This window comes from Ambystoma mexicanum, chromosome 5p (assembly GCF_040938575.1).
Source record: "Ambystoma mexicanum isolate Mex_15411 chromosome 5p, UKY_AmexF1_1, whole genome shotgun sequence".
Classification (NCBI taxonomy): Eukaryota; Metazoa; Chordata; class Amphibia; order Caudata; family Ambystomatidae; genus Ambystoma; species Ambystoma mexicanum.
The window spans coordinates 295,417,960-295,431,692 of record NC_090930.1 but is presented as its reverse complement, the minus strand read 5'-3'; the positions used below and the strand labels follow the sequence as shown (position 1 = coordinate 295,431,692).

The following is a 13,733-nucleotide window of genomic DNA, read 5'->3' as shown; positions in this document are numbered from 1 at the left end:
CGCAACTGAATCAGGGTGACTGCCTGCCGAGGAGCTTGCCTTCTTCAGATGAAGTATATGAGCGCAAAGAAATTTAACAATACTAGTACCGAAGGAGATAGTAAGGATAATATAGAGAGTTCAGGCAATTCAAAAATATTTCTAACAATGCAGTTCTGAATATAAGAGAGGATGGGTTTAAAATAGGAATTACTATGGACAGTACCTATGCTAGTGACACAGTTCTATACTATGGATACTCACTATATATGTTTTGAACGGAACCGTCAGGAATTCTGGTCCGTCAAGATCAGGGATTCTGCTCAGAAATTCTGCTGGGCACACCGGACTGGGGCAGGCTGCTGGGCACACCGGACTGGACTGGGTTGGCAATGGCTTTGGTCACAGCTATCTGGTCACAGCACGGCACAACTGGATTGGATCTTTTTATTCTGGTAATAATTCTTTAGCAGGAAAGCAGTTACAGTACAACCCGGCTGTTTCTTTTGTTCCCCATAGGTGTCTGGGTTAAATTCTGGTTTCTGGAATTGTAAAGCTAAGCTGAGAATGGTTCAGCTATAGAATGGGCCTTTTTGCCTGCCTAATTTCTGGAGTCTGGAGCAAGGAAGGTGCTCTGCCAGCCATTGGTTAGTGGGTGAATCTGTGTCTCTTTCTAAGTCCTCAGCTGTCTCTATGCTTATCATAAGGGGGTGTGTATGCTGGCTTATCCTAAGCGCGCCCCCTAGGTAGGCCACTGGCTAGATTCTCCCATCTCCCTTGATTGGAGGAGAAAACAGGGTGTCACCATGATGATGTGGTTTTATGAGTCAGAGAATCCTCCGCTTGCCTTTTGAACATAAAATCTACTTTTAGTACGATACATATTTACATGTGTGAAAACTTTGTAACAATAACATATAAATCACATATTTTGTGCAGCAGATGCTCCTCCAAGCCCCGTCACTGTAGGATCTTGGGTCTGCTTTTGACAGAAATGTGCCCTTTTTGTCCGGAACACATGGTCCAATTTCGAAACAAATTTCCACAAATGTGCGCATGCTATGCGGGCATAAGCGTGTGAAGTTTCATGCTTTTGACATAAATACATTTGCTGCAAAAACATAATTTCCATGGTTACTTCTCAGAACATAGCACAGAGTCCTAGCACCTCTTAATATGTGCAGCCAAAAATTAAATTCACAATTCTGGGGTTTACATATTTGTCCCAATCTTACACAGTAAATTATCAGTCTTTTTAAAAATGTACTTTTTGTCTTTGTTAAACAGAAAATGGCAGTTTGTCCCCGCCTCCTTCCTCTTCTTGCAGCTCAGGATCAATCTCCGCCCCTTTCCTTCTGACATTGGCCATTTACGATCCTTCCTAATTAACATCTCCTTGAGCTGGAGGAAGTCCATTGTCCTCTTCCCACAGCAGCCAAAGTTCTCCTCCCACCCCTTAATCATCACATGGGTGTGAGTTCCTGCCCTTGGAGAGGGAGGCCTGGCCTCTAGGGGGAAGGTTGTTATACTGGTTTAGTGGCTTTGAGTCCAGCTTAAATTCAATGTCATTTTGTTGCAATTTTTTTCTTGGTTTAAATAAACTTGTAATTTCCAAACAAGCAGCTAGAACACTGATTCCAGCTTCTAAACCATGAGATTTAAATAGTGACAACCTGGGTTACTCTCAATGACAGGTCACTTAAATTTCAGACATTAGATTACAATTGTAAAAGTTTATCCTTATGATGCAATCCACTGACAGCTGTCATACAGGCGGCCGCTGATACTGCGCCCAGATTTTGACAAATTTCACAGGCAGGCACAATCTTGCTGTGAATGTTTTGATGACAGATTCCGCTTTTAATGACATTCTATGTTCATAATGATTTCTTGAATGAAGTGACTAGTAACACCCAGCAAAAATATTGGATGTTTTATGATGTTTTGGACCGGCATTCTGCAGTTTCAGCAACCGGAAAAAGATTTGAAAACAAGTTTCTGGATTTCTTTCAGTAAAACACTGCTTTTCATGCAGTCTCCATTTTTACTTGTTGTGAAGCCCAGTGACATGTTTCATGAGTGAGGTCTCCGTTCCACCACTGACAACATGCATGGTAGATTTGGCAGCCATCTTTAAAGCGCGATTTCCATAGGTTTTGGCGCGTATAGGGTTTTGCGGCCATTTAGATGATTCTGGCCCCATCAGTACACAGTGATGCCACAGGGCAGAGCATAAGTGGGTTAAAACATCCCACAGGGCCGAGGGAGGGCGGCCATTGGACGGGTTGTGGGAGAAGGGCGGTATTGCCACACACCATGGTTTTGGTTTTATCAGGGTTCAGAATGAGGTGGTTACATGTCATCCATTGGTCCACATCGTGGAGACAAGCTTCAAGGTCAGGATGAGGATTGGTGCTTGTCTTGGGCACACTTAGGAAGTGAATGTGGAGTGTGTAAAATGAATGTTCCCATTAATTTCAAACACGCATACCAAAGCATTGCATTTCCCTTGCACGAGTGGTGCAAAACATTTCCCATTTATTATATTTATTTCCGAAACAGAACCCCAAAAGTCTTGCATTTCATTGTATTGCATGTTGGGAAACGATTTTTCCCAGAGAGTTAATTCACAAACCTTGCCATTTAAATAAAAATCCAAAACAATGTTTCCATTGCACTTCCACTCCCTGCACCTTACCTTCACACTAAAGGGGTCATATCTGCCTGATTCCTGGAGGGTGGGGGTTGCTGGGAGAAAAGAGCATGGTAACAAACTAAGCAATCACTGTGTTTTTTACATTTTTCTATGGGTTCAATTACAAGAAATCCGATGGGGCTCAATGAGAATGTTGAGCCCCATCGGTAAGCCGGATGCAACAGCACCATTTGTGAATGGTGCCGGTGCATGCAGCATGCTCTGCTCGCGGGTGGCGGTACAGCCGCCAGGTCAGACCTGGCGGCCGGAAAGGCACCCTTGAGCAGAACTTGTAGTTTGCTGGTACAGTAACAACGGTACCAGCAAACTTACCAGTACCATTGTTACTGTACTGACAAACTTGTAATGAGGCCCATAGTGTCAAGCACTCTATTGAATGAAACAAAAGAAATGTGCAACTATGAAATAGCATAGTGGAATATGATACTGGTTTCTCAGTCCCCAGCACGGGTGAATAATAACAAAACGTTTTGTGTTGCTGTCCCATGCTGGGGATCCGATGCCAGTTTCGTATCGCACTGTGCTATTTCATTTGTGTTCAATTTCTTTTGTTTCTTTTAATACCCTGCTTGACACATGTCAAGCAGTCTATTGAATGAAACAAATGCAATAGCACAGTCAATGCAACACTGGCTTGGCAGGGCTCGGGTTTGAATTCCCAGCACGGGTGAATAAAAAGAAAAACAGATACATTTTTATTGTCCCATGCTGGGGACACTGCAGTTCATTTATGCCACACACACCCTTGGCAGCCCCCCCCTTTCTACCCCCAATGTCTCAGCCCACCTAAAGCACTGCTTCAAAGGTAAACTTGGAAGTGAAAAGGGAGATCTTTTTACCCTTATGCAATCCATGATGAGAAACCTCCACTTTCGGCACATTATATGGCATTAGCACCTGTTCCAAGTGCTGGAATGGGGGTAATGGCCCAGAACCAGAGTTATAGGCCCTCTATTCTCAGGCTGAGATTAAAGATTTCAGCCTGCGATCGGTTGAACCTGATCAGCTGCAGCAACCTACCCCCTTGCCTCACCCGCCCCTGGTGCTAATGTGCATGCAAGGCCGGCTGGTAACTTCTGCGACAGGGGTGGAAAGCCAGGGGAGGCATGCCTGAAGTGTGGGTATGACCTGCCTCACCCTGCAGAGTGCCCAGCAGCAGGAAGAACATGCGGTCGGTGCGGCCTGGCTGACCACTACGCACTGGTATGCGGAGCATTCCTGCCAGTGATGGTGCCCAAGGGGTCCAGTGCGGTCTGGGTTCTTCAGACAGTCTCACCTGCCCAATGTCGCCCAGGTCGATCAGGGTGAGGAGGGCACACAGCTTGACGAGGAGGATGAGGAAGAGAACATCTTCTTTATATCAAGTGTAGAGGCCCACAAGTCCAAGAGCCGAAGGCAGCCAGAGTGCATTGTGGCCAAATGTGATGGCCAGAGAACACTATGATGCCATACACTGCCCCCCAAAGCTCTTCGCCCGTTGGGCTCGCATTTTCACGTTCGGGGGTTCACAACCAATTCCCCTGGATGGTGCATTTGTAGCTCAGGTGGGGCATGGGTGTTTGAGAATAAAAGCACGCTTTTATGTGACGCCCCTCAGCACCAACACACTGGTAAGCTGCGCAGCAGCCGAAGCCCTGGGAATCATAAGCTTTGCGTATTCCGTATACGTGGAGGACATACAGACATTACTTGACAAGTATGCCAAACTATTCCAAGGGATTGGACAAATGACTGGCGACCCAGTGAGGATGAATATTGACGAATCGGTGCAGCTTTTTGCTCTCAAGCACCGCAGGGTGCCCTTCCATCTGAGGGAGTTGGTGGACAAATAGTTGGACAACCTGGTGAACCTCAACATCATCGAGAAAGTGGATGGCCCGACACCCTGCGTCTCCCCCATTGTGGTTGCCCGAAAACCCAAGCAACCTGACTCGGTAAGGATCTGTGTAGATATGAGACGCCCCAAAACCCTGTGCTCAGACAATGGGACGCCATTCCAAGGCGAGCGATTTGCAGCACTGATGGACGACTATGGAGTGCAACACCGGAAAATCCCCCTGCTCTGGCCCATGGCAAATGGGGAGGCAGAAATATTGATGCGCACACTGAATAAGGTGTTCCGCATCGCGCAGGGGCAAGGGCGGTGCCTGGAACGGGCGCTATACCAATTCCTGCAGGTCTACCGGACAACCCCACAAACCTCTATGGGGGTGGCCCCGGTGGAAGCGCGATTCAAGCGGTGCCCGAGGGGGCTGCTGCCCGAGGTCGGAGACAAAGAACCAGGGATCATCGACGACTAGCAGGTGGAACAAGATCGTCGGCTGAGGACTGAGCAGGAGAACGTGAAGAGAGGCTTCTGATCTCTGCACCTCGTGCCGGGGGATGAGGTGCTAATTCGAAACCGGCACCCACATGGGAAGCTATCCTTGTCATATGAACCGGAGCTGCTGGATGTGGTTGCTGTTAAAGGGTCCATGGTGCCCACCTCGGATGGCCAGGCATCGGTCACGAGGAATGTTAGCTTCTTTAAAAGACTGGGGGAGCCCATGACCGATGCGCCCCAGGACCAGGACATTGTGGACGTACCCAATGAGGGTGGGGGGGGTGTACCCATCCCTCGATCCCCGGGCCGTGTGCCCGCTGCTGGTGAAACTCCTTTCCTGGAGGCGAGCATGAGGTACCCCCTGAGGACAGGGCGAGGGAAACCTGTTCGCCTCAGTGACTATCTGGTAGAACAATGACTTTGTGCGACCCGGGTGGGGTCTACCATTCGAATGGGGGGGAGGGCCCCAGGGTGGCTGTGATTAAAGGGGTTGAAGGGAACGTTTGTGCGGTTTGACTTTGTTAATCTGTTTATTAAGTTATGTTTTGGTGGTAATAGTTGAAGTTTTCATTGTTTGTCCTCATGGAAAAGGAGGAGTGTGGTGCTGCCCCTTTAAGGGCTTCAGCATGCGGCACAGTGACGTTGCACTCTGCCGCGTGCCTTTAAATAAAGGGGGCGTGCCGTGACGGTCATTGCGACTGGGGAGGGCGAACCGAGCGGACGTCTCTTTTTGTGAGTCTGTCACAGGGGCTGGGGGCTCACAGAACATCGCACTGGGGTATCCAATTAAGACCACAATTGGCTTACAGCTGTTGTTGAATTGCTGTGCTTTGTTCGAATATGGAAGTTTAATAGGTTGTACTTTTTTTTAATGCACTGTGCAAATACGCTTAATATTTACTTGGTACCAAAGTATTCTTCAATTTCCTGCGTTATAATTCTAAAACTGAAAATATAGCCAACCAGTCCATTCGCAGGCAAAGCGACAAGTGTCAACAAATGAATGATAACTTGTGAGCTAACATTCTATAAAAGCTGCTGGGCTCTTGGGTAGCAGCTGCGTGAACGGGACCGAGGTTAAACTGCGAAGAGCGGGTCACAGCTGCACAACCAGGTCCCATCTGAGCTGCGTCTGATTTACTTTGTGACGTGATTAAGAGGCCGCTGCTCGCTGGCCTGAAGAGAGCATTTGCTGCACACCCGTCAGAGCCTTCTGGGCCTGGCTCGGAGCTGACTCACTGCCGACCCACCCATCCAAACCCTCGCTAATGGTGAACTGCGAGCTTAGCAGCACATTTTGAAACCTGTCACTGCACCGCAATGTTAGAAAGAGGACCATTTGGCGAGGCGGATTTCCACGAAATGCTTTCAATAAAAAGAACAGAATCGATAAGGTAAGATTCCCCAATGACGCATTCCATTGAGGACACTTATCAGAGTCATGGGCTTTGCTTTTACTTTAGTTTTACTTTTTTATTTTTACTTTCAAGCATTTATTTAAGTGCCACTTGACTACAATTTATGATGACCAGATTTTCAAAATAAAAAAACTGGGACGGCCATCGACATAAAAGAAGGACTACGATGGCAGACCCTCCTGCCCTCCTTCTTCTGTATATGCACCAGTGGTCGAAGTGTACAAAAAGAAGTAGTGGTGCTATGTTCCCTGCTGGCCTACGCCCAATCCCCACAAACCCCATCACCACACCCCCTCCCACACACATTACAAACACCCAAGCACATGCACCTGCTGTTTGAGGGAACGTTCAGTGCAGTGCACTCAAAGTGCAAGTTTCAACTGCTTCCTACACTTTTATTTTAAAATGGTTTCTTTTTAAAATAAAAGTATAGGAACAGTCAAGCTTAATTTTAAAAAGTATAGGAGCACCGCTCTCAACCGCTCCCGCTCACTTCGACCACGGATGTGCACCAATATTTCCAGGACTGAACTGCTCTCCTGCAAATAAACTGTGCGATTTGGCTTTTTAATGTAAGCATGTCATTAACAAAGGAGCTTTTGCTCTGATTAATATTACACGCTTTCCAATATATTTAGTTTCCTAACCAGTCTGTGTGGCACATACTTGGTGGGTAGGCCTGGGATATCAGAGGGACACAAAATTGGGGGTCATTACAAGTATGCCGGTCCGGTAACAACGGTGCCAGTAAGCTACTCGCACAGTGGCTACCGGACGGCATACTCTGAGTACTGCGGCCGGGTGCCTTTCTTCCCGCCAGGTCTGACCAGATGGGTGGAACGGAACCTGGCCATAGACTCTGAAGGAAGCACCGGCTCTGTTGCACACAGTGCCAGTGCTTCCGTCCTCCACATTCCCATTGAGTCCAATGGGACTCGAAAGGCAATGGGGAGAAATATTTTCCGGCGCCTGGGAAAGGGGAATTACCATGTCATAATGAGGCCCAATGTAAAAATGTTTAATTATTCTGATGGTTGCTTGGTTTATAATTGATGCCCACGATCAATATTCAATCACTTAATTCTGGTGGTGCTCATCGTCCCTTTATCCAAAATCCTAGGGCAGGAGCCCCCCCCTCCTTTCCCAAAAACCACAACGTCTTTTTTAAATTAAAAAAACACCTTCGGGATGGGGGACAGAAGGCCTAATTCCAGGACTGTCCCTGAAAAACTGTGAGGTCTGGTCACCCTACTACAACTACCATAATAATGTGATAGAATAACAATGAAGATTTTACCCACATTTGCGACTTACAATTCGGCCAAATTACAATTCGCTGCATGTTTATGTTTTTTTAACCACAAAACAGATGGTGGGTTTGGAATACGTATATATAAAGGTAGAGACGTGCTAGGTGGGGGAGGTGCAGGGGGAGGGGTTTACCTGCTTTTTTCAGTAACATAATAACAATAAAATCAGTAAAAATAAATCATTGTAACATAGGTCCCAAAAAATTCGAACAAACATCACATATCGAAAATGTAAGTTATGCGCTGGGCCATGGTGTCCCTGGTGACATGGAGTCAGCCATGGTTTCCTGGTCGACATTAAGTAAATGCTCAATAGACCCGTTACCTGGATTACTACTGCCCTCTGTAGGGCGGGTGTGCAAGGGCTCGAGCTGCTTCCAGAGCCTAGCCGGAGGTGGGGCAGGGCGTGCTGCCCAATACTGAGCCAGTTCAGGTTGAGGTTGGTCTGAGCGCCATCTGGTTTCTTTTTCCGGTCTTCGAGCTAAAAGAAATTAAGAGATTTGAAGGATCAGAACTGAAGTATGAGCGATTTATTAGCTAAATCACAGACTATTTTCGAATATTCCAAACCTACACTTTAATCCTCATTGTTTAACATAAAAGAGATATTCGTTTCTATACAATAAGCTGGTATGTTCTCGGTTCCGCTATGTACTACAATCCAGGAAATGTATCCGACCTTAAAGCAGGTTAAATATTGACTAAAATCTCATTTGTGGTACGCGTTTTTAACAAAGTCACTTTCCTCGTTTGCACCGTTTTGGTTGAATTATTTTTTTTAAAGGGGGTTTCCTTACAACCTTCATCTCACCCACCCCTCACCACCTCACCCTACCACCCATCACCACCAATCCTCTACTCCAAACACACAACGCATATATTTTTTAAAAAAAGACAAAGGGGAAAAATGCACGATTAATGTGCAAACGAGGAAGTTGACCTTACTAAAAAAAAACGGTATATGCTTGCATTTACTTATTGCGTTGTTGTTCATATGCAAGGCAACCTTCTGTGACAAAACCTACTCCAAGGCGCACCCAGGAAAAAGGGGAAGGCATCAATGATGTGTGAGTAAGGGTAAAAAAAACAACAAAAGGATTCTTTGCTGACTTTGGAGCCTTTCAGATCAGGTAAGAGTGTGAAAGAAGGGGGACCTGCTATAAAGTATGGCAATAGACGCAAAGTGCCTGGGGTGGGCGAGGGGCTTCCATACGCTTTAGTACCATTTTAGGACAGCAGTTGTCATTTGGGGGTTTTGATACTTCACTAGAAGAGGGGCAAGGACAAAATAAGAGCTTAGCGGCAACTAACTACCAGCTGCACCTCCTCAGAGGTATTCTTCCTTTCCTTCCCCTAGAAGCTCACTGTCTCCAGAGCTCTGGTTCCCTTTAGACTGGACTATTGCAACAGCCTCTTTCTAAATCTGCCTGTTTCTACTCTCTGCCCTCTGCAACCAATCCACAACAGGACTGCAAGACTTGTCCTTGTCCTCAAGCCCCGGGATCGTATTTCTCTCCAGGACTGAAATCATTGCACTGGCTCCCAGTGGCTGCGAGGATTAAGTTCAAAACCCTCGGCATTGTCCACAATGCCTTCTGGGGCCTCAATACCTTCAACTCTCTCTTCCTAAATATCTTCCTTCTCAAGCTCTTCACTCAACCACCTCCAACTCCCTCAGGGTCAGTCGCTTCTCCAAGCAACAAGTTGGTGGTAGATCTCTCTCTTTGGCTGGGGCCTCCCTCTGGAACAGCCTCCCTGCCTCCCTGAAACTTGAGGAGAACCATCGCCGGTTCAGGAAGCACCTTAAAACCTTCCTCTTTGCTGTTGCTTTCTCTCCCCCTCGCCCCTGCTGAATTCCTGGCTGAAACTGAAACTGCACTGGTTACCTGCCAACCCTTCTGATCTCGGACCCAGGCCCTGCCAGTTGCACACCTGCACTGCCTCCATGGCAACCCCTGCACCTGGGGACTGTTTTCTGTCCCTACAGTCCCCCTACCAGCACTTATGTCTGTACTTACCTTGCCACCAGCTGGTCGTTATTTTTATTTATCTTATTTATTCTACTATCCCATGTACTGCACTTTCCCCCTCCCTCTCCCCCACACTTTTCCCTTTACCCCTTCCCATGCACTTGCGCGATCTGAATGACACCTGGCCTAGTAAGATCGCTGTCTGTCTTCCCTCTGTTCCCCCTGCCTTGCCTCGTCGCGCCTTGAAATACTTGTGTATAGGCGCGTTATAAATGCCATATCATATCATATCATCATAACCATTGAGGTGGCGATCTTCCATATCTGTCTGCTTCCAGCAATCTTTTTGCACCCTGATGCCTGTGGGCTCCGGCACATTATAAGAAGATAAATAATCTTCATTTTGGAGGCTGATCGGGATGGTGTTATGGAGGGTGGTTCTGTTGACTGCCAGAATCCTTCCTCTGAGCCTCTTCCTTCTAAATGCCCATGTGGGCATTTCACACCAGCATCTGAGATTTATGGAAGGAGTCTATCCTTTTAAACCTTCCCTAAAGAGTTCTGGTCCATGCCTGCTGTCAGCTCTGTGTATAATGCATAATGATTTTAACTCACTTCTCCCCCTCAGGAGGCGTGATGCTTGTCTTCCGGCCCATGCTCATACTCCCTGCGTTTCTGTGAGTGAGTTGTATTGCGCAAATCATGGCGTTGCAGATGCCTGAGTGGAGGCTGTCAGACATCAACGTGGCTCTGGTGACTTATTTTTAATATTGTGATCAATATATGCGTTTGAGCATGTAAGAGGTCATAGTGGGATATGTTGGTATGTTCCGTTATTTGTTTGGGGAAAAATACACTTTTGTTGAAAAATAACCCTTGGTTCCTTGCTTCCGTTACAAGGTGGTAGATTCATAAAGGACGGGCAGGTGAATGGCACTGAAGGGGGGAGGTTACCCTGGTAACTTCCGATTCACAGGCTTTCAATCAGGGGCTGATGTTGATCAGCAAGTATTGAATGGGAGAAAGACTAGTCCATCAAATGTGATGTCTTCCAGTTTGAATGCACTCTGCATGTCATCAGCATACACGTAGAAGGGTTGTGAAGTAGGTGTTGAAGAACCGTTGAGACAGTACAGAACCTCGAAGTGTAATCCATCAGTGTTCTGCAATGTAGTAGTTAGGAAGATTCCTGAATGCAGTTGCGGATCCCTGTTATTGTAATAAAAAGAGGCTATTCATTTTATGGCAGTGACATCGGTCCCCGGGGAGGTTTTCAACCTTCGGAGTAAAGTTTGGTATTTGATGGTGCCAAGCGTTGCTGACAGATCAAGTAGAATCAGGAGACTAAAGTCATTGCATCCAGAGGCGAGAAGGAATGAAAGTGAATGTCTAGCTGATGTGCTCCTGATCGAGCAGATTCCACCCTTCGTGAATATATTTGTATAGATGGGGTGTATGATTCATTAACGAAATTAAATTACAGTTTATTGAGGTTGGTCAGCTAGGTCTTGATGAAGATACTATCCCTTAAATGCATCAAACTGTCCTAAACCTCCCTTGCATATCCTGTCCTCCTCCGTCAGTGGCCAATGCTCTCTCCAGTTACTACGTGGACATGCAAATTAATCTGATCCATGGACACTGGATGGGTATTGGGTAGAGTCACAAAATCAGACACAGACAACTATGACTCTTTGAAACTAGATAGTATAGAAACATTCTTTACCGCACTACTGGTGAACATAGATAGTAGGTGCGTTGGACATCATAAGGTGTTGTAATCACAATCAGCATTATAGGGTTGTTGTGATTTCTTCCTTTTTTCAAATTTCAATGTCAGGTTTCTGTATATAACAATGTGTTAGGGCACAGTTGTGTTTGGTACCTGCATACACCTTTTTATTGTAAATAATGTCTTATTGTTGAAGTGTTTTTTCTTTCTATCTAAATTATAATAAAATAACAGTGTCATTTACTTATACCATCCATTGTCATAGGGTATATTTGTTTTCCGAGTACATACAGCAATATTATTGTTAGGTGGTAAGCCACAGACACAGGGATCATACATTGGTGTTATTGTTGGGTATTGAAGATAGGCCTGGACTATATACCTTTGGAGTAGGTTAGATCAGTGCATTAATTCCCGGGAAATCTCACTGCAGCGGTGCAGAATTTGTTCTACATTCGCTCCTTCTTTTGGCACTAGGTGTGCAACACGCATGACAACATTTTGGCCATTAAGGAGACAAGGATGAACTGTGCAATCTGACTGCCTGTAAAGTGTGGCATTCCACAAATCAAGAGCCCAAACAGTTCTGGCCAATCGCTTGGCTAGAATACTAGACATTTCAGGTCAATCAGTGAAAGCAGACGTTCCTGATTGGTTGCAATGTTTATCGCCCCCTTCGTACACAAGGACTTACATAAGAAGGTCATGATTGTCCTGCAAAGTGTAATATGAAGGCGTGGCCAGTTATTGGGGGCTCAGGATATCAATCAAGGACAGAATGGAGGATATTAACTAAAGACCCGAAGGAAAGAATAGACAGAGAAGGAAGCCATGCCATAGTAGGGGGGGACAGATTGGAAATTAGTCTGAAGAGAGAGGGTTCATGGTTTAATCAGAGAATGATGGGACAAACCATGAACGCAATGCCTCCTACAGTATCCCTTCTTTTCTTGACTGCTGTCTCAGGTGATACCTAGCACTGGAGTAATTTTGCCTGAAATGTTCAGGGAACAGGAACCCTTCTTGTGAGCAAGGCTGTTTGTCGAAGCTAATTCAGGAGTAACTTGGAAGCATGAAAGGCTGTGTCGGCATTGCCGGGATTCAAACCTGCAAATCATACCCAGATCAGAGCAGTGAGCGCTCTACCCGCTGAGCTGTACTATCAGCCGAACAGTTTTGACCTGTTAGAAACACAAAACACAGCCATTTTAATGGCCTACTGCGCAGTAGTTAATGCAATAAGTAGAAATGATAGTACAACTATGTTTACCTTGAATGATGCTCCCAGAGATTATTTCAGCCGTAAACAAGAATGGACTGTCTTTCCCCCAAAGGTACAACAAATATCCATTGAATGATCAAAATCATAGCATTAAAATGTTACCACTGGAAAAACATTGAAGAGGTAGAAATTGTCTATTGTCTATAGTATTGGCAATTCATTTTAGAAACGTGTGACCAATAGGTACACCATACAAACTATTAGCTCACATATTCATGTAAACCAAATAACGAGACGATGAGTCAGGCAGCACATGCTACACCAAAGGCAAGTAGGGAGCAGGCATGGTGTCCTGATATCAGCATGATTTTCCAGCTCAACAAGGAAGGAAACAAATACTCTGTATTTGTCCTTGCAACTGTGAAACAGAGAGTGGATTCTTATAACACAAATTCCTATGTTAATAGCTTGTAATCCTGTGCATATGCAACTCTCGATGTACCCTTGTTTCGGCAAAGGAAATTACTAGGTGGTAATTTATTTTGCCGAAATGACATACCAGACATAAAATAGGGTATATGTCTATTGAAGGATAACAGGTGGGTAAAGGGTGGATGGGTATATGGGGGATCCTAACATTAAAGAAATCATTAAAAAAAAAATAACCGAAGACGTAATTTTGAGGTACTTTCTGCGAAGCAAATTCCCACTTTGCAATTTGGTAACATCACTAGATCTGTAATCTTTGTAATCAAAGCAGTGTGGGAGGGATGTTTTTACCCATGCATCCAAGCCCTACCATAAAACTGTGCAGTACTGGCATGGAAAACATCATGATGGCCAGAACTCCCCAGAGAGTGCATAGGGAAAACATGAAGAATAGGCTGCCACCCATTTTTGCCTATGTTGTGAGCACAGGAGGGCACCGCCTAAAACCACCATTGGGCTACACACACAGTAGCCTGAAACCATTGGGAATGGCAATGCTGATTGCCAAAAGCAACCCAGAACTGTGGGGAATTCGTTTTCTTAATGTCAAAAATGGATGCAGTACCGGTGCTCA

The 13,733-nt window shown here is 45.7% G+C and overlaps 1 protein-coding gene across 4 annotated transcripts in view; it reads right to left on the bottom strand.

Annotated features, from left to right (window-relative positions):
- The window catches only part of NRK (Nik related kinase), a 1,461,188-nt gene that overhangs the window by 505,043 nt on the left and 942,412 nt on the right, over positions 1–13,733 (bottom strand). For all 4 annotated transcript variants that reach the window (XM_069612728.1, XM_069612727.1, XM_069612725.1 and 1 more), the window contains one exon: positions 8,072–8,227. In XM_069612728.1, coding sequence (XP_069468829.1) covers positions 8,072–8,227 — 156 coding nt within the window. The remainder of the gene's footprint in view (positions 1–8,071; positions 8,228–13,733) is intronic.